This window comes from Eurosta solidaginis, chromosome 1, assembly GCF_040869045.1.
Source record: "Eurosta solidaginis isolate ZX-2024a chromosome 1, ASM4086904v1, whole genome shotgun sequence".
Taxonomy (NCBI): domain Eukaryota; kingdom Metazoa; phylum Arthropoda; class Insecta; order Diptera; family Tephritidae; genus Eurosta; species Eurosta solidaginis.
The window spans coordinates 109,722,080-109,749,070 of NC_090319.1; the positions used below are offsets into that span (position 1 = coordinate 109,722,080).

Below are 26,991 nucleotides of genomic sequence, written 5' to 3' on the forward strand. Positions count from 1 at the left end.
AATGCAATAATATTTATGATGTTTTTTTTATTAAGTGTGTGTAAGCATGAAGAATACTTAGTCACAAATTTTTAAGAAAAAGTTTAAAGTGTTTGTGTTTAGTACGGGAAGCAGATGGAGAGTAAGGGTGCAAAATTTAATAAAATTGGACAAAACGAGCAAACTTACCATCATAATCATATTCAGCGGATTGTGGCGCCAACAAATGTGTTTGAATCTCTTCTTCGGAGCTGCTGAAAGAGCGTTGCTGCTGCGGGGGTCCATACCGATCGCCCACTATTGGTCTTTGTTGCTGTTGTTGTTGTGGCTGTTGTGAATAAGCTGTGTTCTCCATTGCATGATCACCGCTTATGGTGAGATTTCGTGACAAATGCGCTGCCTTTTGATATGACCCACTTCCAACTAAGCCTCCTCCGCCTCCCACAGATGGCGCTGTTAAATGTGCCGTTTGAGGGTTATATGAGTGCTGGTGTGGAAGTCTTTGTTTTTGTTGTTGCTGTTGCTGGTATTGTTGATGCTCTTGCTGATATTGTCGTTGCTGTGACTGCTGCTGATGTTGCTGTTGTGTTTGTTGTTGTTGCTGTTGTTGTTGCAATGGACGTTGCTGTGTCATACCGGCCGACTGATGTACTTGCGCTTGCGATCGTTGTGCTTCGAGCTGTTGCTGTTGTTGTGGATGTTGCTGTTGTTGTTGCTGTTGCATGTATTGCTGATTTGGTGGACTAGCGCGTGTTTGCACCCCCTGATAGGATTGGTGATGTTGCTTTTGTTGCTGCTGTTGTTGATATGGCACTTGCTGCGTCAGCGGTTGTTGTTGCTGATGCTGACGTGCCTGCTGGCTCTGCTGTTGCGGATGAGAACACTGTTGTTGCTTTTGCAATTGACTGGGATGAGCGAGATGCGGATGTTGTCGCATAAGTCCATCTAGTTCACCCTACAACCAAAATTGACAGTCAACTTTAAAATTTCTGTATTGAACTGGGTTTTCTTTTAAATTTTACCTGGTAATAACGTGGATCATCCTCGGGATATGGACACTGCCCTTCTCTTATTTGGTAACCACTTTGTGTTCCATATTGATGCGGCTGTTGTTGCTGCTGATTTATAGGACGTCGACTCTGCTGTCCCGGACTTACATCGACGCCACTATCAGAATTCGACAAACGTCGACTTGTAGGAGGTTCCTGTTGGGAGTACTGGCGTCGTAACACGCTTCCGGTACGTTGCATGGGCAGGTTCTCTTTTTCGGCAGCACTGCGTGTTCGCTCTAGCTTTGGTCGCTTATCGAGCGTGTCCTGGGGATCGATAATAGCTTGTTGAGATATATCCTACACAAATAATATAAAAATTGATTAAGATTTTTAAATAAATTATATGTAAGGTGGATTTTTTTAAGTCTTGCAGATGGTACACCGCTGCTGTCAGATTGAGTCAAACGTCGATTTGAAGAAGGCTCCTGTTGGGAGTGCTACCGTTATTAAGATAAGAATTAAAAAAAGTCATGAGCATCAATACTTGTGCGGTTTCATATGTAAACATCTGGATGTACGTCTAAAAAACTTATACAATATTGGTACGGTAACCAAGGTTGGCACGGACTCATTCCTATGATGTTTTTCATTACGAATAGAATTGTTGTATGAAAACCGGAAAATGACTCTATATTATTTGAAATTTACATATATTTGGTGCAGGCTTACCCCACATCCCACCGAATAATATCCTGAACTTATCAGTTTTTAATATTCAGAAATATACCAAAACGATCCCTGAGTTTCATATTACCCAATCGGTGCAGTTTCGAAAACTTCCTGAGTCAGAAAACTTTTGAGGAACGACATATTTCTTATTTCGTTTGAAGAGTCCGTTTGAAAAATATATATACAATATATAAGTATGGAAGATAGGGTGTTATCGAAATGACAGCCAGGATAGGATGATATTTTACACGGGTGCACCTCCTAATCCCGACTTTCAAAATCACGAAAATCCAAAATCCCAAAAACTTTCAAAAACAAAATCACGACATAACGAAGTACCGACAGTATAATATCCCCACTAAGCAAAATCCCGACAAGATGTTCTGCGCAGAACCACTGTGGATCGCGTAGCCGGTGTTGGATCACGTAAGTGTCGAAGATGTATATCTTTTATGACATCATGAGGGATCTCTCAATTTAAATGTTGTCAGGATTTAATGTCGGGATTTGGTCGGGTCAGGATTATTAATGGTCGGGATTTGGTCTTATCGGGGTTATGACTTGTGAGGATTTCATCGTGTCGGGATTGTGTTTCGGGATTTTATATTTTAAATTTTTTATTTATCGGGATTTGGTAAGTCAGGATTATGTTATACTCCCATTCCACTCAGCAGTCGACATGGTGTTGAATGAACTGAGGCCTTATTCTGTAACTCGATCCGAACGGAATTGCGATTCGTACATTACACATACATTTTTTTTTCAAATCCAAAAAAAATCCTCTCAAATCGAGTTATATCAATAATAATAATTTTAGGCCAACTTGCAGAACGGCAGGTTAACTTTTTTCAGAGTTAACCTGACATGAAGGGATAAACTCATACATTTTTGAAACATTTTTTAAACTAACTCGGAGCAAAAAAACAAAACTTGCCGCTCTGCAACTGGGCCTTATTTTTATTTTCAATTAAATTTTTCTTCCTTTCCACCATGTAATATTTAAAATATCTGCCATAACTCAGAAGTGAGTTGATTTCGAAGTTTTGTCTATTTAGTGATATTACCAAAATTCTTACCACATGTAAGATTTAACAAGCCGCTTTATTACGATTTAAAATATGACTAATATACTCACACTGCTGCCATCAGGCTCAATACGACGTAGAAAGTTATCTTGCTGTTGCCCTTTATTCATCCATTGGCCAGTCTTTGAAAGTAGTTCTTGCTTTTTTCGGCAAAGTATGCAGACCCAAATTATCTGTGGTTGAAAAGAAAATTGGAATGAAAGCACAAAATTAGACTAGATTTTTATGTAAAGCTATCAGTGAAACTGAAAAGACAGCGACCAGCCAAGGGAAATTGTACGAACTGTTTCAAGGAGAGCGATTGTTTACCGGGGCTACGGAGTGACGAGGTGTGCTTGAGATCTGCAAGACAAAATAATTATCAAAGAAAAAAAGAAAAACCGAGTGACAAATCCATTGGAGGTCTATGTAAGGAAGGCGAATAAAGTTGTCGAATGTGGCAAAAGTAGCCATATTAAGGAGTGCAGATTGCGCGGATGTGTAGTTAATGGCTCTTGTTGTATACGAATTGATCCACAGACGCTTTGTCGGCTCGCAAGCGTCAAACACAGGTACGCTGCAGTCAAAAATCAAAGTAGTCAGCAAACATTCTAGTTCATTGATTTGAATTTTGTGGGTTATTCATAATAGTCAGCTTTTGAATAATTCATCGACTATAATTTTGTGGTGTTATTCATACTAGTTAGTATTTGAATAATTTATTCGGCCAGAATTTCGTCTGTCGGACTCGAGGAAATGCACGAGTGCCCTCTGTAGCTAATTTGCAATGCGTACTTCAATTGACAATGCTCGATATCGTCCAAATCAACGGGAACATAAACACAAGCAAGACGAGTCGCACCTCACCGTTACCTCAACAGAGGTTAGAAAAGCTATTGAAAAGGTCAAGCATTCCATATCAATAGTCCCAGAAGGGAAAACTTATGCAGATGCCAAAACACCTTGGCCATGAGGGCATCAGCAGCCTAGCACATTTTTTTCTACTTGTCATTAAAAGCCTTTGCCATTCCAGAATAACGGAGAATGGCAAGGATAAACCCACTACCAAAAACCGGGAACCCAGCCTTTATCTACCGATATTATCCCTTTAGTTAGTAACAAAACTTTTTAAGCCGCTATGATTCCCTCAATTAAACGAAATTTTTCGATTATCCATAAGCAAGACATCCGTAAAGTGCATATCACTACCACCGTTCTGAACTCCATTAACACTCATCATAGGACGGTGCTAGGGCAGATTGGCCTGTTTTGACACAGTCAACTACGACTGGCTCGTTCCTTCTCCGTTAGATAGATAGATAATTTATTGAGGCTTGCACTGCGACCATTGGTCTATTTTGCCCTCACCTCCTTCACATCACCTCCTTGATGAATCTTTGCAGTTCTCTTGGCTTTAGGGATTTAATGTGGGAATATTATGGCCATGGTGAGCCCATAAACTTAGCCCTGCGTCTTGAGATTGCGTCACATTCCAGGAGGATATGTTCCACCCTCTCCGCTGATCCATCATAAAACGACATGTGGTGTTCTGTTACTTTTTAGTTTTTATATATATGTTCGTATCTTTTTAAAATTTATTCCAAAGTATAATGTATTGACGTGATAAATTGTAAAGTGATATATGTATATACATATTGTAACGAATTTAGTACAATTCCTCTTATTTGCAACCTTCTGCTAACGTTCGAATCACTAAACTGTTGAATAAATGGGTGATTTAGTTGCAACTCATGTGTACGACCTCTCAATGTTTCAATCTCAGCATCAATTTTGTCTTCGAGTTGTAAAATGTTTGTATCTTGCGCCTCCAACTTCGAGGAAATACGTCTTATTGCTCTTCCAGTTAAGCAGAGATATGCGATGATATCTGTGCTGAAATTTGCGGCGACATTTCGGATATTCGTGCCTCTTGTGCTTCAATCTTAGATGTAATCTGTGTCGACATTTCTGAAATACGCGTTTCCTGTGCTTCCATCTTGGATGTTATACGTGTATCTTGGGATTCCATCTTGGATGTTATACGGTTCTCCTGGGATTCTAGTTGAGGTGCCAAGTCTGTGCTGGTAACTGTCTGCGATGTTTCGGCTTTCTCTTCAATTTTTGTTGTTGATTCTTCCACATCATGATAAAAGACATACTCATCCACATTAACTCCTTCCAACTCCATAGCCTCTCGTAGTCGTGACTGAAGTTCGAGTTTATTGTCGGTTGTATTCAATCCACGGCTCTCCAACTCCTTCTTCAGTTGCTGGATCTTCAATTCACTCCACTTTGCCATGTCTTTGTTGTATTCAAAATCTTCGGAATTTATTCAACAATTCCTCTTCTGACACCAATTGTAACGAATTTACTGCAATTCCTCTTATTTGCAAACTTCTGCTAACGTTCGAATCACTAAACTGTGGAATAAATAACTCCACTATTCAGTAATGCAAAATGGCCAATAACACTTCTATTACTCGCCAGATAGCGTCTTAAATCAAACTGATTGTCGTCTACTGTTGCTGCCTTTTATACTGTCTGTTTTCCTCTTTGCATATTTCTAGGCTTTTCTATTCTAGTATTTACTAGTTAGTTATCAGCTATAAAATTACCAGCTATAACTACATTTGTAGCTTCGCATATGCGCGTGTATATGTGAGTGATACTTGCACAAATTATTGCTTTCTTTTGAGAGCATCTCAGATAAGATATATGCATGTGTTTATGCGTATCTTCTCCGCTGCTCGTATGGACATATGGGTAGACATAATGATTGATTTGTTGATGTTCATACGAGTCACTGCTTAGTATCGGCTTAGAGATGATAGTACCCCTTAGTGTTGCTAGTATTCGTCACAATATATACATACTTTTTATATATATGAAATACAATGAATAAAATTAATTTGATCTAATTTATCAAATTTCAAGTAATTTTTCAACCCGACTGGGACTAGAATATTAACTAGTAGGATGCTGATTCAAATATCGACTAGTATGTCAACTGCTATTACAATGATGCATAGACTGAGTAGTATGCCAACTGGTATGTTGATGGGAGTACACTAACTAGTATGTCAATTGGTATGATATTGGTGTATATAATAACTAGTATGCCATCTGGTATAAAGCTGGTGCAAAGACTGACTAGTATGTTAATTGGTATGACCCTGATGGGTATGCTGACTAGTAGGGCATCTGGTACGATGTTGGTGTATATAATGACTAGTTTGTCAATTGGTATGATGCTAATGCAGATTGGTAATTGATATTTCGTAGGACATAGCCGTGAAAAATTACAGAACTCATACTAGTTAGGATTTTTGGCAAACTAGCATTCTTCTAGTATACAACTAGTTGGTTTGGCCGCAAGGTAATAAAGGCCTTGAAATAAGCTCGTGTTTCATTATATCAATTTGTACTTATTCCATACGGCGGAGTATTCTGCATATTATAGAAAATTTAACCCCGAAAGGTTAAGCTTTGTTCTGCTATGCGAATGCAGGAAGACGCTTCGGTACACGAGGTGCTCCTATCAAAGCCCAATTTTATTTGAATAGAAATTGGCATTATTTCGCATGAAATAATCCAGTGGGTATGTTGAATAAGCCAAGTTAAGCGAACGAGTCAAATGTCAATTCAAGAAGTATAAGTAAGCAGCTAGACACAAGCGGAGAAATTTCCCAGCTCACCCCACCATAATTTTATCGTATCCAAAGCAAAGCCGCGAATATATTTGCTAAAAAATGCATAGCAGCTGAAACAAAACTGCATCCAGAAAACTGTTTTTTTGACCTCAATTAAAATAAGAATATCAATTAAAAACTTTGCCAAAAAAAACCGTATCAAATCTAATGCACTCGCATACCACGATCTGACATGACTAGATGATATTCGAAAGACATCTTGGGATCAGGCATGCTGAGTCAAATACATAAATTGCCAAAGTTTAAAAGCTCACGCAAGTGCAGCTAAAAGGTCAGGCGATATCCCACGAGATGAATGAAAAAGAAATTATGGCTTACGTATTGACAGGAGATCGCAATAAAAAGTATACAAGCTGTCCAGGCCAACTATTAATCGAATAGCAAATAGCGCAGTTACAACTTAAAAAAATTATTTGCGCTATATTCAAACACTGCTTATAAGATTTAAGTACACGAGTGACAGTTGAACTTTTCAAAATATTAATCAAGCTAATATTCCAAAATAATGGACGAATGAGTAATTCAAATTTAGTTTGCTTCATAATACAAATGCATAAATGCATAAACCACCAGTCATTCAAAAAATAATTCGTTTGCCTCGCTGTCGTTTCCGAAAATGTCGTTTAACTTTTGGCTGTCACTTCAAAAGCTAAAACATTCATAATCAATGTCAATGAGTTAATTGTTTTGACAATTACGTACTTTTCAGGTATGTATTTACTTACTTTGTTGCTTCGAAGTGTTACTTTTCCTCCGCAACGCGCACAACACACAATATTGCAATAATGGCAAATATGCCCGATTCCATCAGCGAATTTTGTTTGAAGGCAGATGTGACAAATTGCTCCCAATTCGATGCCAGATTTTTTCTGCTCCTCTGAACGTTGTCGTATTTGCATTTCCAGACTGACGACCTCGTCTTGCTTTCGTCTACAATAATAAGACAATAATAAGAAGCGAAACAACAAAAATGGTAAATATAAGGCATATTTCTAAGAATATTAGTGGGTACAAGGATGCCAGTGCTTGCGACTTAAGTTAAAAATTATTGAAATGTTAACGAATCGAAAATTATTTGCATTTCTATGATAAAGATACATACCGAATTTCATCACTATATGTATCTTCAACAGAAATCGAGAAGTCGCTACCAAAATTCGACACGAAACCTTTTAAAAGGGTGTGCATGACCTAAGTAGGCTTTGCCAAACTTCTTTTTCAAAACAGTGGGCGTGATTATTTTCGGACTTTTGTAACTTTCCCGCCTTGAATAGGGAAGTTACACACCGAATTTCGGAGCTGCAATTTTAGTGTGCGAGGATAAGTCTTCGGACAAATAGCCGAACTAGCTAACTTTGAATTTATTTCAGTTAAAGCTACCGTCCGTTAGCCTAACGAAAAAAGATAGAGCCTCCAAATATCGAATTTTGTAACAGGCCTCAGGATTTTTAAAGCAGTCGCAAACAAACATTTCAAAGAATTAAAAAATTTTTCTTCATCATTTTTTATTTTTTTCCAAATTTTATTGTATAACAAACGCCGACAAATTTTAGACCCAGAGATATGAGTCTATACTCTTCTAAATCCGATCTCAGAGTTTTTATATTAATTCTGGTTTTAGAGATAGTTGTGATTGAAAGTGTTAAAAAGTCGTTTGTTCTGTATTCAACGCCTTTTCGTCACTTTCAGCTTTATTTTTTATTACAAAACAACAAATTTAGGTTTATTTTTTAGAAGGCTTATTTTGAAATTTGAGATAGTGTTCTTTGCAATATTTTCTCAGTGCAAACTTTTTTACAATAAACGATTAAAACAAAACATTTAAGATAAGGGAAATAGGAAGAATCACAGAGCCCCCAGAGTCACCAGACGATACTTATTTTATGACAAAGCATAGTGTAAGCGTGTGCTCTAATAGGTTGAATATGCCATCGTTCATGCTAAATCATCTAAAGTAGTAGACCCAGACGGCATAGCCATGTCGATGCTTAAAAACTAGGCAAAGAGGGATATAATTATCTATCACATGTCACCAACCTGTCCCTGTCCACCTTCGTCAAGGTGGTTCCGCTATTAAAGCCTGGAAAACCAGCTAACAAAGGATATTCTCATCGTCCGATATCTCTCTTATCGCCAGTAGCCAAAACACTTCAAGCCATTCTGCTTCCCATTTTCACGGCAAATTTGCATCTTGCCAATCATCAGCATGGCTTTCGAAAACTACATAGCACTACCACCGCGCTAAATGTCATTAGTACTCAGATAAATTGCGGATTAAATCAAAAACCCTACCGTAGGGCAGTACTCGTTGTGGTAGATCTATCAAAAGCTTTTGATACGGTCAACCACGGCACGCTACTGCAAGACTTGGAAGGGTCCTCCCTTCCTTCAAGTCTAAAAACGTGGACCGCAAATTATCTGTCTGTTCGGCAAGTACCGGTGCAATTCAGGAACACAACATCTAAATCCAGAAGAATTAGGCAAGGGGTACCACAGGGTGGTGTCCTATCCACACTTCTATTTAACTTCTACATAAAGAAGCTACCTTCACCACCAGAAGGTGTCTCTATCGTTTCCTACGCCCATGACTGTACAATAGGGGCCACAGGCCCACAGATCGATGAGTTTTGTAATAAAATAAACAGCTATCTCCCAAATATCTCCAGTTTTTTCGCCTCGCGAAACCTCACATTGTCACCGACCAAATCATCGGCGACCTTATTTACAAAATGGACCCGGCAAATGTCGACCATATTGGACATCTACGTCGATGGTATTACGCTACCAACTGTCTTACACCCAAAGGATCTACATTTTGGAGAGCATGCAATTGCAATTGTACCCAAAATCCACAGATGTAATAAAATTCTCAAATCTCTTGCCGGCAGCACTTGGGGTAAAAACAAAGAAACGTTTATTACCACCTACAAAGCAATTGGCCGACCGATTGCATGCTACACGTCCCCGATATGGTCGCCAAGCCTAAAGATTACTCACTGGAAGAAAACACTGCCCTCAGAACCGCTACGGGCTGTCTGCTTACATCCCCAGAACACCACATACACAACGGGGCGAGAGTACTCCCCATAATGGAAAGAAATTAAATGCTGAACAAACAGTTCCTGTTGAATACCCAGCAATCTGGGCATCACAACAGACATCTGATTGATGAGGCCATACCTCCCAAGGGCTTAAGGTCATCCCCGTAGGCATTATGAGTAACTACGGCACCTGAGAATACAGCCGTATGAAGCAAAAAAGCACAACAAGGTCCTCAGTGATATCCACAAATAGGAGTCAGACCTCTTTGCCGGGAATTGCTCGACGAATCCAGTTCTTAAAGAAAAATACCCAGAATTCGCAGAAGACGAACGCATTCTTTCTAGGGAAACGCGCTTCACTCTAGCTCAACTTTGATCTGGGATCAACCCCGACATACCAAATGTATGTCCTGTTTGCAATGTGTCCCCACATGACACTAGCCATATCTGCAATTGTAATGTGGAACCAACGCCAATGAAAGCAAATTCATTTCCATTGCAAGCGTTTTCTAACTTGTTTTTGTAATATATTGTGACGAATATTAGCAACACTATGGGATACTATCATCTCTAAGCCGATACTGAGCAGTGACTTGTATGCACATAACCAAATTAATCATTATGTCTACACATATGTCCATACAAGCAGCGGAGAGCAACGCACAATCACATGCATATATCTGAGATATTCCCAAAAGTAGGGAATAATTTGTGCAAGTATCACTCACATATACACGCGCATATGAGAAGCTATACACGTGCATCTGTGGTTATAATTTTATAGCTGATAACTAAATAAATTCTGGAAACGCCTTGAAGTATGGCACGAGGAAATCCAAGAGTATAAAAGAGCGATATCTGAGCAATCAGCAATGAGTTTGATTTAAGCAGGCTATCTGCCGAAAAGTAGTAGTATTGTGAAGTACTTGAATACAGGCCATTTTGCATTATTGAATAGTGGAGTTATTTGTTCAACAGTTTAGTGATTCGAACGTTAGTAGAAGGTTGCAAATAAGAGGAATTTCAGTTAATTCGTTACAGTATTAAAACGTCTTTAATTGCTTGAAACAAATACAATATTTGTAGCACACTTTCAGGCAGATTTTCATATATTGGATTAGGAGTTCTGTAGCAGAAGGATTAGTGGACCCAGTTTGTTTTATTTTGAAAGTTTTTTTTTTACAAGTTTAATATACGTTTATTTCGAACAATGATATTCTGACCATGGCCACATGAATTTATTAAGTGACAAAATTGCCTAAAAGTAGACTTCAATTTTAAGGAAAAAAATCGTATGGAGAAATTATTGCTAGCCTTATGCAATTTCAGGAACAATAACTCAAATCGCAAAGAAAAATAAGGCAATTGGGAAAAGTTGCATAACAACAAAGGTATGGCTTTGGTTGAATAAGATTGTAACAGTTCAGCATGAGTGCGGGTTCGATTCCCATTCCCGCAGAAAAGGCTTTGAAAAGATTTACAAGGTATAATCGAAAGGGCTGCCCATTGTCCGTGCTGATGTCACTGTTAAGAATGAATACGAATGTTTTTGAACTTTTTAATAATATAAACTTTGTAGTTAATATTGTTACTAGATTATCCTTCTAATTTATATAACTTATTTTGGGAGATACATTAAAAATTGGAATTGTATTGTTATAGAGAAAAACTAAAAAGTAAATTTGTAGTTTACATTAATTTGGATAGGTACAAATATATAGAAAAGCATAACCAAAATAAAACTTCTGACACAGGATGCAGATTCAAAATGCATTTAGAAAAGTATTGACTTTAAACTTATTGGGCCGTTTAATCAATAAAATGTTTTCTATGCAGATATGAAGACTCTTCCAGATCCTTCTATATTGTGGCCTCTTACATCCCTCCGAATTGTAATCATGAACTTTACAAAATGCATGCAGATAACATTATATCTATCTATATTATGTAATGGATGATAATTTGTGCATTTTAGGAGACTTCAATTTAAGTAATGTCCACTGGTCTAAAAGTTCTTGTCGTTCATTTCTTTCGCCATCCAATGTAACTGCCTCTCACGAGACATACTTTATTGATTGTATGCTAAGTCTTAATCTTAAGCAAATCAATCTGTATTTTAACAAATTAAACAAAATCTTAGATCTCATTTTTGTCAGCGATAATATTAATTACAATATTTCGGAATGCTTGCTGCCTTTAAGTCAATGTGACAAGCATCATGTACCTTTAAATATAAGTATTAATTGTTATGAATACATTTCTACTAGTCAAAATACTAGTGATGTGATTGCTTTCCAATACAATAATTGTGATTTTACTCTTTTAAATAATTTATTACAAGAAGTCAATTGGACTGCTCTTTTTTCATATTCAAATGTTAACAATTGCTTTTCTAATTTTAAAAATTTTTTGCATGACTTTTGTTTAGAAAATATAGGAGTTAAAAAGAAACGGCTACATAAAATTCCGTGGTACACTAAAGATTTAAAAAAGCTTAAAAATCTGAGAAATAAGTTTCACAAAAAATTTCAGACAACAAGGAATATTTATTTTTATAATAAATATAAGTACTTTGCTGGCAAATTTAACCGGTTAGATAAGTTCCTATACAAGAATTACATTCACTGTGCTGAGCGCAGCATTAAAAGTAATCCGAACTATTTCTGGACCTTTATCAAATCCAGACGGTCTCGTTCTTTTATTCCCACGTCAGTTTTTCTCGACGATAAAGCTGCTGAAGGGCCCAATGAGGTAGTTAATCTGTTTGCTGATTTTTTTAAGTCAAACTTTTCTACTGATGAGAATTCCTCTTCTGAAAACTTTTCTTCGAACTTTAGCTCTTACCTAAATTTTGGTTCTCTTGTATTATCTGTTGAGGACATAGAGATGGGTCTGACCTCACTGAAGCCTTCGTCTGAGACCGACGTTGATGGCCTATCGGCGATTTTGCTAAAGAAATGCCCAGCTCTCATCGAACCTCTTAAAATAATGTTTAATTTATCTCTTTCATCAGGTACTTTCATTAATGATTGGAAAGTAGCACACATAGTTCCGATTTTGAAATCTGGTAAAAAGAATGATGTTCGGAACTATAGACCCATCTCGAAGCTCTCTTCCGTTTCAAAACTTTTTGAGTGCATCGTAAAAGACAAATTGTTCTTTGCAACCAAGTCGCTTATTTGTCATAGTCAGCATGGCTTTGTACCAGGGCGGTCCACAGCCACGAACTTAGCTGTGTTCACCGACTACTGCAATACTGCCTTTTCGGCCGGATTCCAGGTTGACTGTGTATATACAGACTTTTCAAAAGCCTTTGATAAAGTTTCTCATATAGTACTACTTAAAAAACTAGCATTTATGGGCTTCCATTCCAGCTTTTTGGAGTGGATAAAATCGTATCTCACTGATAGACGTTGTGTTGTTACCATTGATGGTGTGTTCTCACAACCTTTCATTGCCTCTTCTGGGGTACCGCAAGGGAGCGTCTTAGGCCCTCTACTATTTGTTCTGTTCATCAATGACATTAGTAGCTGCTTTGCCTTCGCAAATTTTTTATTTTATGCCGATGACCTCAAAATATTCGCCAAAGTCCAAGATGCCTCTGATGAAGCAAAGCTTCAATGCGATATCAACGCATTCATTCATGGTGTCTTCGTTTTCGTCTCCCTTTAAACATAAAGAAATGTTTTAAAATGACATTTGCTAAAATTTTGCATTTTCGAAGTACGTCCTACCACATTTCTAATACTGTCCTTCAGAATGTTGTCGAAGTAAAGGACCTAGGAGTTTTTTTTGACCCGAAACTGTCTTTTAACAAACATGTTGATTTCATCATTGCGAAGGCCTACTCTGTTCTAGGCTTTATTCGTCGGAACTGCACCAAGTTCTCAGACCCTTATACTCTTAAAATGTTGTATATAACTTTTGTTCGCTCAAACCTTGAATATGCAGTTTTTGTCTGGAGGCCGTATAACCAGATATCAATAAAAAGAATAGAAAGTATTCAAAAGGTTTCCTTAATTTCGCTTTACGGCCCCTCAAATTTGATACTCCCATTCCACCCTATGCATCCCGTATTATGCTACTTGACCTACAATCTCTCGAAACCCGTAGGTCAATCTTATCTTTGACTTTCATGTTTAATGTTATTCATGGTACGATAGATTGTCCTTATCTTCTGGAAAGGATTACTTTTAACATTCCAAGGCGAAATCTTCGCGTCACCTATCCTTTTTACTGGAAAAAAGTCAAAACTAAATTTGCCAGTAATGCTCCTCTTGCAAGATCTATGCGCGAATTTAATATTCTATCTCAGAGTATTTCCCTTGATTTTTCCTTGGGAAAACAAGCTTTTTTGAATATTTTACTTTCTTATTTTATGCAGGTATGTTTCATTTTGTAACCTACACCATGGTTATTAGTCTGTAAGAAATGTTCTTTCATAGACAGTATTGAATAAATAAATATCGGCAGTCACTTTGACCTAAGTATGATCGACAGTCGTATGAGGTGATGTTTTATTATATATTGATACTTACCGCATAATCTCATTGTGTGCCTCCTCCTCCTGCTTTTGTCTCATCAAAACATGTTCAATTTGCATGCGCTCGTGTGGCGTCAAATGTGATAAATCCGGCATGTCATCCATTTTCTCAAGTGCACCCTGAATTTTCCCTTTGATTAATTATTTTAAGTATTCTGTTGAATGACGGTTACTTGGCTCGCCAAGCTCTGGGCCAAACACCAAATAAATGATGTTGGCTTCTTATATAACTTAAAGCTTAAAATTGAATAAGGCTTTGAAATGTGAGCAAATGCATAGTATATACATATGTTTTATAGAAAAATTTCGTTGATTTCGTTTATAGTTTCCTCTGTATCCCGTTAAGGTTATGGTTTTTGGAATATTCGTTTTATATTATATTTTGCAGTAATGACTTTCTCTATTTATTAAGGGGGTTTTTTGAAGCATGCGTAGCTTTTTTTTTTAGGTTTTTACAGTAGTTGTTGTGATGTAGCTTAAAGTCCAAAATTTACTATCTGTATCTGTATTACGAGGACCTTTTTAGTAGCTTTGAATTTATTGGATGAGCGAGTGCATAATTTTTAATAATATTTTTTTTATTTTATTTCAGTTTTCTTTTTTTAATTTGATCTTATATCTGTCTTTGTAAGTAGTTTTAAATGTGTATATAGCTATTGAAATATTAAGTTATTCCTTTAAATCAGATTTATATTTATATGTAATTAATTTTGTGAATTATTAAAATAAATTTTAATATTCTTTTTATTTTTATTTACTAAATTCTTAAAGCTGTTTCAGTGTTTGCATAATTTGTTTTGTATGTTTCTATGCCATAGTACTCGGTTCCGTTGCCCTAGTATGCCTTCCATAACATAACCATTCCGCTCAAAATATACCGTTAAATAGTTGTTTTCTTTTTACATTCTGCTAAAGTTCCCATCCGTACTACTCCTTTTAGTAAGCTTCAGTGTTGCTTTAAATATTTCATATGTAGGCCAATAGTTTTATATATTTTGTTATCCAGTTATCCGCTCATCACAGTTCAAAGCAATATATTTTATGTTTCTTTTTCTAGGATGCTATATTGTTATTGTTTTCCTTGTTTTTGCTGGTTTTATAGTTCAACTAAATTTTTCGGGTTATTTCTTTTTGTAATTCTACTTTTAGATTTTTTTTTTGCAATTAGTTGATTTCTATTTTTAATTAAGTTGCCTTGAAAATGAAAAAAAAATTTCGTGCTACTTACTCCCCTCCCTTGGGCACTTTTATTTTTACAGGTAATCGAGATGTTGTAGTTTTTGTTGCGGTTTTTGTTGCTATTCTTGTGTAATCTTATTGCAAATTGCATACAATATCCTTGTATTTACAAATTGAATATTATTTCCGTTGCTGTGACTCGTACTTTACATCATTTGATTCAATTGCGTATAGCTGTTATTCTCGTATTCACAATGTTTCCCCATCGTTTCGTTCTTAATGAACTTTTATTCTTTTTCCAGAGCTTCAAGAACATATTGGTAAGTACTAGTTGTAAATAGTATGTATGTAGCTCTGCCCTTGATAGAATTAATTAATTACTTATGTAGTAAATGCTGATGCTTTGATTTACCAATAGAAAGCTGTTCTGAAACGGAAAATAGTGAAGAGTTTTTTAGAAGTTGGTTTAATAATACTGTAATAGTCAACATAATAATGTTATTATTACATATAATATATGGCACAAGTGCGTAAGGATTCTGTACAAAATAAACTCAGTTATGCGTCAAAATAGAAAAACTGTACATTGAGCTGTTTCCCACATATAAAAAAAAAAAACAATCGCCAGATGCTTCCGAAACGAAAATCTACTGTCGCTAGCAATTTTTTCGGTTGAGGTTTTAGAGACTACTGATTTTTTTCGATATATTTCGTAAACGTTTTCATAAAAATAAGCGCAGTTTCAAAAAATCGATGATTTTCACCAAGTACTGAGTAACGCGGAGGAGAGGGTTAAGAAGGCCTCAACGGCACTTTATGCATGTAAAATAATGCTGGGATGTAAGTGGGGCCTATCGCCCTCTCTTTCTGATTGGGTTTTTGCAGCGATTGTAAGCCCTATTCTATACTATGGAGTTCTTGTTTGGTAGAACGCCACACAAAACACAACATACCTCAAAAAATTATAGGGGGTATGCAGATTATCGATGCTTAGCATTACGGGAGCCCTGAAAACAACCCCGATGGCGGCACTGTATGTCATTCTGCACATTACACCTGGTAGCATAGAACATAGCATTAACAACGGCAACCAGGCTCGGTACCTCGGGGCAGCTTGAGCTTCGACCATATGGCCATAGTAGTATAGCGTCATCAATCACAAGACGAACGGACCACCTGATTCCCTATCTGCGCTTCGAGGGAGATCTTAAGGCCACAGTAGAGGTGGACGGTTGGTGCAAGGGTGCGTAAATGGCAGACAAGGCGATACATGTGTACACAGATGGTTCCAAAGTAGTGGAAGGAGTAGGGTCTGGGGTGCTGATCCGGAAATAAGCAGATCCTACAGGCTGTAACCAAAGCAGTAGAAACCCTGGAAGAGAATAGCTTAAACTGCAACCTTGTTAACTTTTATATTGACAGTCAAGCAGAAATTAAGGCAATAATTTCGCATAGCACAGCATCTAAATGCGTGTTAGAGTGTAAGCAGTCTCTGGAGAGAATCGGGACAGGGAGAATCATACATCTATGTTGGGTCCCAGGTCATATGGGAATAGATGGGAATGAAAAAGCGGATGAACTAGCCAAAAAAGAGCGCATCCCTTGAAGCTTGCTCTGTGGACGTCCCAATTAGATAGGGTGATATTAAGCGAAGGCGACAGGTGCACATGATCGACCAAGCCGGAAACGCGAGGGTTCAAGCGCGGGGCTGTAAAGTGTCGACGATTATGTGTAGTTCTTAAAACCTTAGACCAACAAAGTTGCTTCTATCGTTAAAAAGAGAAGACTGTAGATTAATGACGGGTGTTCTGACTGGACATTGCCTCTGGCGTCACATGCCTCAAAATTAGGCTTGGCCAGTGCTAGCAGATGTAGGAAGTGTGGGTTGGAGGAGGAAACGATCGAGCACGTTCTATGCTCGTGCCCTGCACTTGCCAGGCTAAAACTCCAGCTATTAGGAGTGATACAGCTCTCAGATCTAGAAGCAGCAAGTGGCTTAAGTCCTAGGAATCTTCTAGTATTTTCCAAGAGGACGGAGTTATTTTATAACATAGGTCCTGGTTTTTTATAGGATTTTTCAATTTGGTCGTTAAAACAGACTTCTGGTAACACTACGGACTCAATCAGTCTATGGGAGGTCCTCATGGACCGGCCAGTTCAACCTACCCTAACCTAACGCATTTCGATACTTTACCTCGATATTTTTCCCCGATACTTTAACAAGTACCGTTGGTCTATCGGTTTAAGCGCGGTATTAAGATCACAATAAAGCGCTTAAGAAATTTTTTCTCTTTCCTTTGTAAGCCAAACTTGAACTTTACTTAATAGAAAATTTTTATTTTCCTTTTCGATCGTTGTTGTTGTTGCTGTAGTGATAAGGTTGCTCCCCGAAGGCTTTGGGGAGTGTTATCGATGTGATGGTCCTTTGCCGGATACAGATCCGGTACACTCCGGTAACACAGCACCATTAAGGTGGTAGCCCGACCATCTCAGGAACGATTTATATGGCCACATTAAACCTTCAGGCCATCCCTCCCTCCCCACCCCCAAGTTCTATGAGGAGCTTGGGGTCACCAGAACCTCGTCTGTTAGTGAAACAGGATTCGCCGCGGATAGGTGAGGTTGAGAATTGGGTTTGGAGAAGCTGCAACCTAAGGGTTGCGCTACATAGCCCCTTGAATCTGGTATTTTAGTCGCCTCTTACGACAGGCATACCTACCGCGGGTATATTCTGACCCCCTAACCCGCTGGGGGATTCCCTTTCTATTACTCATCTTCTTTACAAAATTGGCTCCGAGAACCTTGTTGCAACCTTTAATGTAAGCGTGTAAGCATTTTTCGGACACTTGAAGAAATGCTCAAGAAATGCCCAGGAAATCATTGCAGGTTTAATAGATGTATGCAGACCACAATGAAATTTCCTGAAGAATATGAATAGGGATAAGGGAAAATATATGTTTTCAAATAAAAAAAATTTTATGTTTGACCCCCAAGGGGAAAATAGAGAAAATTACTTGCGCGTTTTCTTATGATCTAGATACCGTGCTTTGAGGACAGCAAAGTGCAGTTCATTCACACTACAACTTAAGCAAAAACTGAGGTATATGCCAAAAATCTCGTACATGAACTTATCTGACCTCAGCTTTTAAACACACAATTTGGTGTATAATGTTGATTTTACCCAAACTTAAACTTCCTCACATGTTTTTACTTAATGCAAAATACACGATCTCATTAAAAAAAAGTTTCTTTACTTTTGGTAGAAATTCAGAAGTACTCACTTGGATCCGAGTATTTGAAATTATTATCGTTTTCGCTACTTTATCTTAAAGCTCTATCACTAATCAAGGAATTCAACAAAAATGAATAAGAAAAAGGAAGTACATAAATCTCACATGATCTTATGTTCGGAGAGTTGTACTAATAGAGAAATAACCAATCAAGAGTTACATATTACAAACCAAAAACTCCTGCGGTGAAATTCCTATACTATTATAGACATACTAGGGGTGTTCGAATATATAGTCTTGAATCAATACAATTCAAAACACTTTAACGCATGAGGAGATACATAATAGTCATCGCCGGACTTAATATTAACAAGTAAGGATGCAGCTCATGGATGGAGCTGAGCAATAATCGTATCTCATTCGTAATATCCGATATAGTGAACAGATGTTTATTAAGGATCTTTAAAATACTCGAATAATTCGATTATTGCAGAATTCGATTTGAAATTTGTGTGCGTTTATTAATCGAATTTTACTATTGGAACGGTTGTTCCATTTTAAAATCGAATTTGGATTTTGAATGAAGTGTCCATACAACAAAAATTACGTATACGCAATGTATGTAACGTATTGTAACGAATTTTCTTGCAAATGTTCTTATTTGCAACCCTCTGCTAAGTTCGAATCACTAAACTGTGGAATAAATAACTCCAATATGTAATAATGCAAAATGGCCTTTATTAAAGTACTTCACAATAACACCCAAACTGTGCAACGAATAGCTTGCTTAGTAACCAAACTGATTGATAGCTCAAATGAAACTCTACTATTGCCCGCCAGATTGCGTGCTTAATCAATAACTGCTTGATAGCTCAAATCAAACTGAATTCCAGCATCTCTACATTTGCTGCCCTTATATACTCTCTGATTTCAACGTTGCATCTTCTAGGCGCTTCCAGAATCTACTAGTTGCCATTAGCTCTCAAACTTCTCAACTGTAACTACAATTGCACAATTTTATAGCTTTTCTCATTGCATACTTTCAGGAGTATCTCAGATATATGCATGTGTTTGTGCATTGACTCTCCGCTGCTCGTATACGCACATGATACATATGTGTAGACGCAATTATTGTTTCGTTTATGTAGATACATAATGATTGAATTATTGATGTAAATTCGCGTCACTGCTTAGCATCGGCTTAGAGATGGAAGCACCCCTTAGTTTTGCTAATATTCGTAACACTGCCCTCCACCTAAGTCTGATCGTCTCGATCAGACAAATCTCTCGATCTAAACGCTGCTAGCATCGCCAAATGTACACACTCTTCTATTTGGTGATTCACCAATTGCTTGTATGCGGTAGACGACATCACTGATCGTCTTCACAACTCTGTACGGGCCTTCACAACTGCACCGATATTTGGATGGAACACCTTTCCGCCGGTAAGGGTTGTATAGCAGTACCAAATCTCCCTCCCGGAAACCTTCCAAATTATTTTCCTTGTCGTACCTGTGTTTCATCTTACTACTCTTTATCCTGGATCGTTCACTCGCACTCTGTTGCTTGGCCAATGAACTACTTCGTAGAGCTTGCGCTTGACGAATTGGCTTCGCATAATCAGTATCGTTCCCACGTTTCACAAGAGTAGTGCGCTCCGGCTTGAAACTATCCTCGCATTCTTTCTCGGAAATTTGTTACTTCGTTTTCCTGCGTCTTTTAGGTTTTGTCAATGCCAGTGTTTCTCTCGCAGGTACTTTTGGTTTTGCTTTATTTGGTCCATTCGACCTATTAACCTTTGCCTTTGACTTCCGTGGTTTTTGTCGAGTCTTCTCCACCAGTACTCGATTACTACTGAATCCTTTCCGCAAACTGAAGTTAAGTGGTATATCCTGGTTATCATAAGGCATCACCCTTCTCTGCATATCGATCTTGATATCATGGTCAACCAAGAAGTCCACTCCCAATATGACTTCTTCAACGATCTTCACCACAACGAATTTGTGTAGAACCGTGACCTTTCCAATCAAGACTTCACATATCACTTCTCACTGAACTTGGTTATACTCGCCAGTGACCGTACGCAACTTTGCTCCAGTTAACGGTTTTATTCTCCTGTTGACCAAGTCAGATCGGATCAAGGAATGAGATGCGCCCGTATCTACAGTCAGTACACGTTCTTTACCATCCACATTCCCTCTGACGGTAAGACAGCTTGATTTCCTTCCAACACACAGATATCACAGGACATTCAATAGCCGGGGCAAGTTTTCGTTCTTTACATTCGACACGCTCTTGCTCATTTCCGCCAGCTTTGCGCTTACGGCCACCCACATTGTTGGAACTATTAGGACCAAGATCGCAATGACGTGCAATGTGACCTGGGTTGCCGCACTTGAAACATTTAATAACTCCGGCATTCTTCTGTTGAGATCCCTTCAGTGCTTCCAATTGTGGCCTTTCTATTTCCACACGGAGTGCTTTGAAAACTGGCTTACACAGAAGCGAAGCGGTTTCCTGAATCAGAGCTTGTGACACCGTTTCTGCGAATGTTGGCTTTGGGTTTGCGTATGTAGCTCGCTTTGTTTCGGCGTCCCGTATGCCATTTATAAAGCTCTGAATCTTTACGCTTTCGGTGTACTCCACGGGTGTGTCCGCATTTGCCAAATGTGCCAACCTTTCAACATCCGATGCAAACTCCTGCAAAGTCTCATTCGCTCTTTGGTGACGGTTTTGCAACTCAATTTGGAATATCTGTTTTCTATGCTCGCTTCCATAACGTCTCTCGACAGAGACCATCAATGCTTCATAGCTGTTCCGTTCGTACTCTGGAATAGTCTGTAAGATTTCGGCAGCTGGTCCTTTCAATGCTACGAAGAGTGCAGCAACTTTATCTTCAGCATTCCAGTTGTTTACTGTTGCGGTCTTCTCAAATTGTAGCTTAGAGACCTGGAAAGGAACAGAACCGTCAAAGGATGGTGTTTTTACCTTTGGATTACTCGTTGAAAATGCTGCGCGATTAGTTGCAACTGCTCGATACGTCCTCGATTTTTTTTCAAACTGTAAAATTTTTGTATCTTGCGCCTCCAACTTCGAGGAAATACGTCCTTCTTGCTCTTCCAGTTGAGCAGAGATCTGCAATGATATCTGTGCTGAAATTTGCGCCGACATTTCGGATATCCGTGCCTCTTGTGCTTCAATCTTCGCCGTTATTTCAGATGACATTTCTGCAATACGTGTCTCCTGTGATTCCATCTTGGATGCCATATATGTCTTTTGTTCTTCCAGTTGAGATGACATTTGCGACGACATTGATGTTACTGTTGATGTTTGTGCAGATATTGCAGCCAATATCATGTTCAAGTCTGTGCTCGTAACTGTCTGCGATGTTTCATTTTTCTCTTCAATTTTTGTTGTTGTCTCGTCCCCATCAGGATAAAAGACATACTCGTCCACATCAATTCCTTGCGACTCCATTACCTCTCGTAGCCGTGCTTGAAGTTCGATCTTATTGCCGGTTGTATTCAATCCACGGGCTTCCAACTCCTTTTTCAGTTGCTGGATCCTTAATTCACTTAACTTCGCCATGTCCTTGTTGTGCTTTGCAACTCTGGAATTTATTCAACAATTCCTCTTCTGACACCAATTGTAACGAATTTACTTGCAAATCCTCTTATTTGCAACCCTCTGCTAAGTTCGAATCACTAAACTGTTGAATAAATAACTCCAATATGTAATAATGCAAAATGGCCTTTATTAAATACTTCACAATAACACTCAAACTGTGCAACGAATAGCTTGCTTAATAACCAAACCAAATGACATTTTCCGAACTTTCCGGTGGCACAAGAACAGAGACACAAGGAAGCATACAAAACTTACGGGCTAATCCATATTTTGGTAATAAAGTCAAAAAACTAAATTTTTTTTGCAATTTTTGGGAACATATTTGTGATAAGCTGTCCTTTTAGGTAGTCGTTTTCTCATGTGCACTTTAAAATTTACCTGAGCTCAAAGTGTATTGAACAAAGTAATAGTGAACTCCATAGTTCCCTATTTTCCGTAGGAGTTCTTGCGTCAAATGAAAAAAATATTTAACCCTTTGATTTCAAATATATATAGCGCTGAATTACAGAAATCATATACATACACATTTTTGTATTCGAGTCTAATCGTTATGGCACTTTACATATTGTGATTAGGTTACTGTGCAAACAAAAAACTATGTGATGGAGAACATTGACGCTTTGTGCTGTTTGCGGAGTTTGCCAGGCTAAAGCAGCCATTCGCGCTTTAATGTTCCTGCTTCTGAGGAAAGGTGACGCCGGTTGGAAAAGAGCAGTGGTCTGACATCAAGCCATTCTTCGCATATTTGAGAAACACACATCAGCTCTAAAAATTGGTTGACTTCTCAGAGCAAACAAGTACTTTTTAGAAACCGCGTTTGTTCCCTAGTGCGGTAACTGCAACTTACCAGTCGCAATTGTCGCGGCATGAGTAAGTAAAGTACTTAGGTCATCTTGTACTATTTAATATGTATCTATGCTGCTTGTGGAGGCCACTTTGCAGTTGCATTTTGTTAAAATTTTAATTAGATACAAATAGACGATGTCCTAGAAAAGTTCATCTTGCCCTCATTCAGTGCATGACACACTTTTTTCGCCCCTTTATCCAAACTATTATTATTATTTATTTTTAAAACATAATTAAAGTTACAAATGAATCTAATTTATCTGCACTAGCTACCAGGGCTATCGGCAGGTTTAAAATTTGATTGATAGTATAACGTATTAGATATTTAAGGAGATGAAAAATGTTTAGTTCTTAAAAAAAATTTGTCATTTTTACAATATACTGTTCGGAAGGACTAGATAGAATATGGATTGGGTCGGAGTCTTCGAATGTTGAGGAACGTATGGTGGATAGGCCAGGAAAATGTAGAGGTAAATGGCACATGGTTAAGCTCTTGTTATGGTAGAAGTTTCAGATGGGCTTCGGAGTCTTTGTTAGATGGTGTTGGTGAGTCAGAAGCGTATGGCCCAGCCTTAGGCGTACAACGGATCGATTCATTCAGGTAGTAGTCGTTGCTGGAAGTTTTATGGAGGCGCAGTGAGGTTCACTGCTTTATATTCATGTTGGAAATGGTTCCAATTTATGCGCGAATTTAAATCTCTCGAGTATATGTTTTTATTAATTTTGTGCTGAGCGGATTGTACATGTGGAGGCACGATTTTAAAGCAAGGTTTGCGTCATTGTCAGCGTTTTGATTTATTAAGCCCGAATGTCCAGGGATCCGCAGTAGCTTCGTGTATGTTGTAATTTTAATTAACAGTTGTTGCAGGTGGAACATTGCTTACTTTTCACGAGATTTAGCGCTGAGACTATGCCCTGCAATTCGGCGTTGTATAACGTAAGGATTCCGTGGGAGAGGGTTTTTCTATATTCGCTCGAAACTGCGGATACAGTTGCATGGCTGTGACTGGTGTCGTCAGTGAACACCAGGTTCCAACCGCTCTCTTTCAACGGGTTTACTATTCCCAAGAAGGCTTGACGAAGTCCTCGTTCCTTCCATAAAAAAGGTTAATAAAACCAAGAAATGTCCTTCAATTCATGTTCTCTTAAATTCTGTATCTATTTCAATCGCTATTCCCATAAAAGGATAGTGCGCTTGTTTACAGTTTTTGAAGTAATAACTCCTACAAAACCAAATATTTCAGTTTTCACTTCTATCATGATGTAATAAACCAGACCGGTGAATTCAATATTACAAAATGGAGTTGCGTTTGAAAACACTCGTCCTTATAAATTTAAGTGTTGCTTCTTTGCTTATCTGCAGCATTGGTTTCAGTATATCGAACACTATCATGAAGTTGCGGATGAGTATCTGGAGGGCTTGTAATGCGAAAATTTAGGATTGACGGTATACGGTCAAGCCAACATATATCTATGTAAACCAAGCCTGCAAGTAGGCTCATTGAGCATAAAGAGGAGACTTGTGTAAAAATATGAAGTGGCAGATGCTTCAACACCCAGTCGTATGATTGATCCCGAAAGATCTCCTCTGTCTTACTCTTTTCTTCTCTTATTTCCTCTCTCCTCTGCATTTGTTTACCTTAATCGGCTCGTTCAATTTTTCTATCCTTTTCATGCTTCCACAAATCTTCCCGCCTTTCCCGCGTTTTCTTTTATTCAAGTTTAACTCTCATTATTACCCTTAATGTTCTCCTAATTCTCAATCTTCCTGAATTTCTTTTAACTACTTTCTAAAAAACCATTACCCTTATTCTTACTTTTGCTCTCAATCTCCGTCTTCCTCTGGTTCGCTTTGCTTTATCGACTTCCTTCCAACTTAATCTGCTTTTTCTTCCTATATCGTCTGTTTTATTCTTTCGTTTCTGCCAGGAGCCCTTTTCCAATGGGGATATATATTGAATTAGGTCTTTTTTGCAAATTACATTACAAAATAAATAAATAAATTTAAGGCGCGATAACCTCCGAAGAGATTTTAGGCCGAGCTCCTCTTCCAATTTGCGTCGTGCTCCTTTTTTTAATTTTATCTAAAAATTGGCGGGATGGGACCTCCTTGTTTTTATGCCGACTCCGAGTAGCATCTGCAAGGCAGATGCATTTTTACTGAGAAGCTTTTATGGCAGAAATACACTCCGTTTGGAAAATTTTTCTTCTAATAAAAAAAACTTGTTTCTAAAATTTTGATGTTACTTTGCCCAGGGTGTGAACCCAGGATCTTCTATGTGGTAGGCGGAGCACACTACCATCACTCCACGGCGGCCGCATTTTACATTGTGTTGTATTGTATTGTATTGTGTATTCTTTATTTTCTTATAAATACGTACAATTTTTCAAGTAGTACAATATAAAACAAGTAAAGGTGTCTAAGTTCGGGTGTAACCGAACTTATATACTCAGCGTGATGATCAGACAAATTACTTTTCTACATAACACGTGGCACCGCCCGTTTAAAAAAAAAATGTCTCTCCATTTCCTCTTACAATAAAATTTGATAAGTGAAATATCATTGATTCAAAGCTATTTTTTTGCTAAGTTGTAGCTTATTATTCTAGTCTACGATCCTTTTAAACTTATTTTATATCTAATTTGCCGTGGTCTTTAACCGATCCCGTCCATTTTTACAAGAAATATTTTTTGCTATAAGGAAAATATATGTACACAATTTCATTACGATATGTTAATTTTTCTTCGAGTTATGGCTCCCGAAACATAGAAAATTGCTTAGCCATAAAAGGGCGGTGCCACGCCCATTTTTAAAATTTGACGTTTTTCATAGTTATTGTTATAAATACACATGGGAAATGAAATACTATTGATATAAAGCTCTTTTTTGCAAAGATATAGCTAATTTTATTCGTCCACGACCCTTTCAGACCCTTATAAAAGTGAGCGTGGTCCTTAACCGATTTCGTAATTTTTTTTTTTTCAAAGCAGTCCTTATAGTAAAGGCAACCTCTCTGCCGAATTTTGTTACGATAGATTTAACGATTTTTGATTTATGATTAATAATATTTGTAAAATTGATTTTACCAAAGGTGGGCAGCGCCACGCCCATTTAAATTTTTTTTTTTAATACTTATCAAGAGTCTCAATATCAGTCCACACGTCAAATTTCAAAATTCTGGGTGTATTATTTACTAAATAATCAGGGTTTTTGTGCTTTCCGAAATGTTATATCAACTAAGAAGTCCACTCCCAATATGACTTCATCAATAATCTCCGCCACAACGAATTTGTGTAGAATCGTGACCTTTCCAATTAAGACCTCACATACCACTTCTCCTTGGACTTGGTTATACTCACCAGTGACCGTACGCAATCTTCATCCAGGTAACGGTTTTACTCTCCTGTTGACCAAGTCAGATCGGTTTAAGGAATGAGATGCGCTTGTATCTACAGTCAGTACACGTTCTTTTCCATCCACATTCCCTATGACGGTAATACTGCTTGATTTCCTTCCAATTTGCGACAAATATATCACAGGACATTCAATAGCTGGAGCTAGATCTCGATTTCTACATCTGACTCGCTCTTGCTCATCCCCTCCAGCTTTGTTATTAAGACCACCCATGCTGTTGAAACCATTAGGATCAAGATCGCAATGACGTGTACTGTGACCGGGATTCCCGCATTTGAAACATTTGATAACTCTTTCACTCCGCTTTTGCGATCCTTTCAGCGCCTCCAATATTGTGTTCACTCAGTCTGGCCTTTCTACCTCCACACGGGGTGATTTGAACGCTGGCTTACACAGAAGCGATGCTGCTTCCTGAATCAGAGCATGTGATACCGCTTCTGTGAATGTAGGTTTTGGGTTTCCATATGTCGCTCGCTTCGTTTCGATATCCCGTATTCCATTAATAAAGCGGGTGCGTCCGCATTCGCTAAATGTGCCAGCCTTTCAACATCCGACGCAAACTCTTGTAATATTTTACCAGGCCTCTGGAAGCGGTTCAGTAACTCCATTTGGTATATCTGTCTCCTTTGCTCGATT

General features: G+C 38.1%; 2 protein-coding genes across 23 annotated transcripts in view; one reads left to right on the plus strand and one right to left on the minus strand.

The window, feature by feature from the left end:
* Positions 1-26,991, plus strand: part of Hs6st (heparan sulfate 6-O-sulfotransferase) — an 812,621-nt gene that overhangs the window by 644,278 nt on the left and 141,352 nt on the right. The gene's annotated exons all lie outside the window — the stretch shown is intronic.
* Positions 1-26,991, minus strand: part of Rim (Rab3 interacting molecule) — a 272,945-nt gene that overhangs the window by 174,837 nt on the left and 71,117 nt on the right. For 21 of the 22 annotated variants that reach the window (XM_067759666.1, XM_067759662.1, XM_067759664.1 and 18 more), the window contains 5 exons: positions 14,054-15,664; positions 7,200-7,404; positions 2,836-2,958; positions 1,002-1,328; positions 169-934 (listed from right to left, as the gene is read on the minus strand). In XM_067759666.1, the coding sequence (XP_067615767.1) occupies positions 169-934; positions 1,002-1,328; positions 2,836-2,958; positions 7,200-7,404; positions 14,054-14,163 (1,531 nt within the window). In that variant the 5' untranslated portion in view covers positions 14,164-15,664. The remainder of the gene's footprint in view (positions 1-168; positions 935-1,001; positions 1,329-2,835; positions 2,959-7,199; positions 7,405-14,053; positions 15,665-26,991) is intronic. The other variant, XM_067759657.1, reaches the window with a different exon arrangement.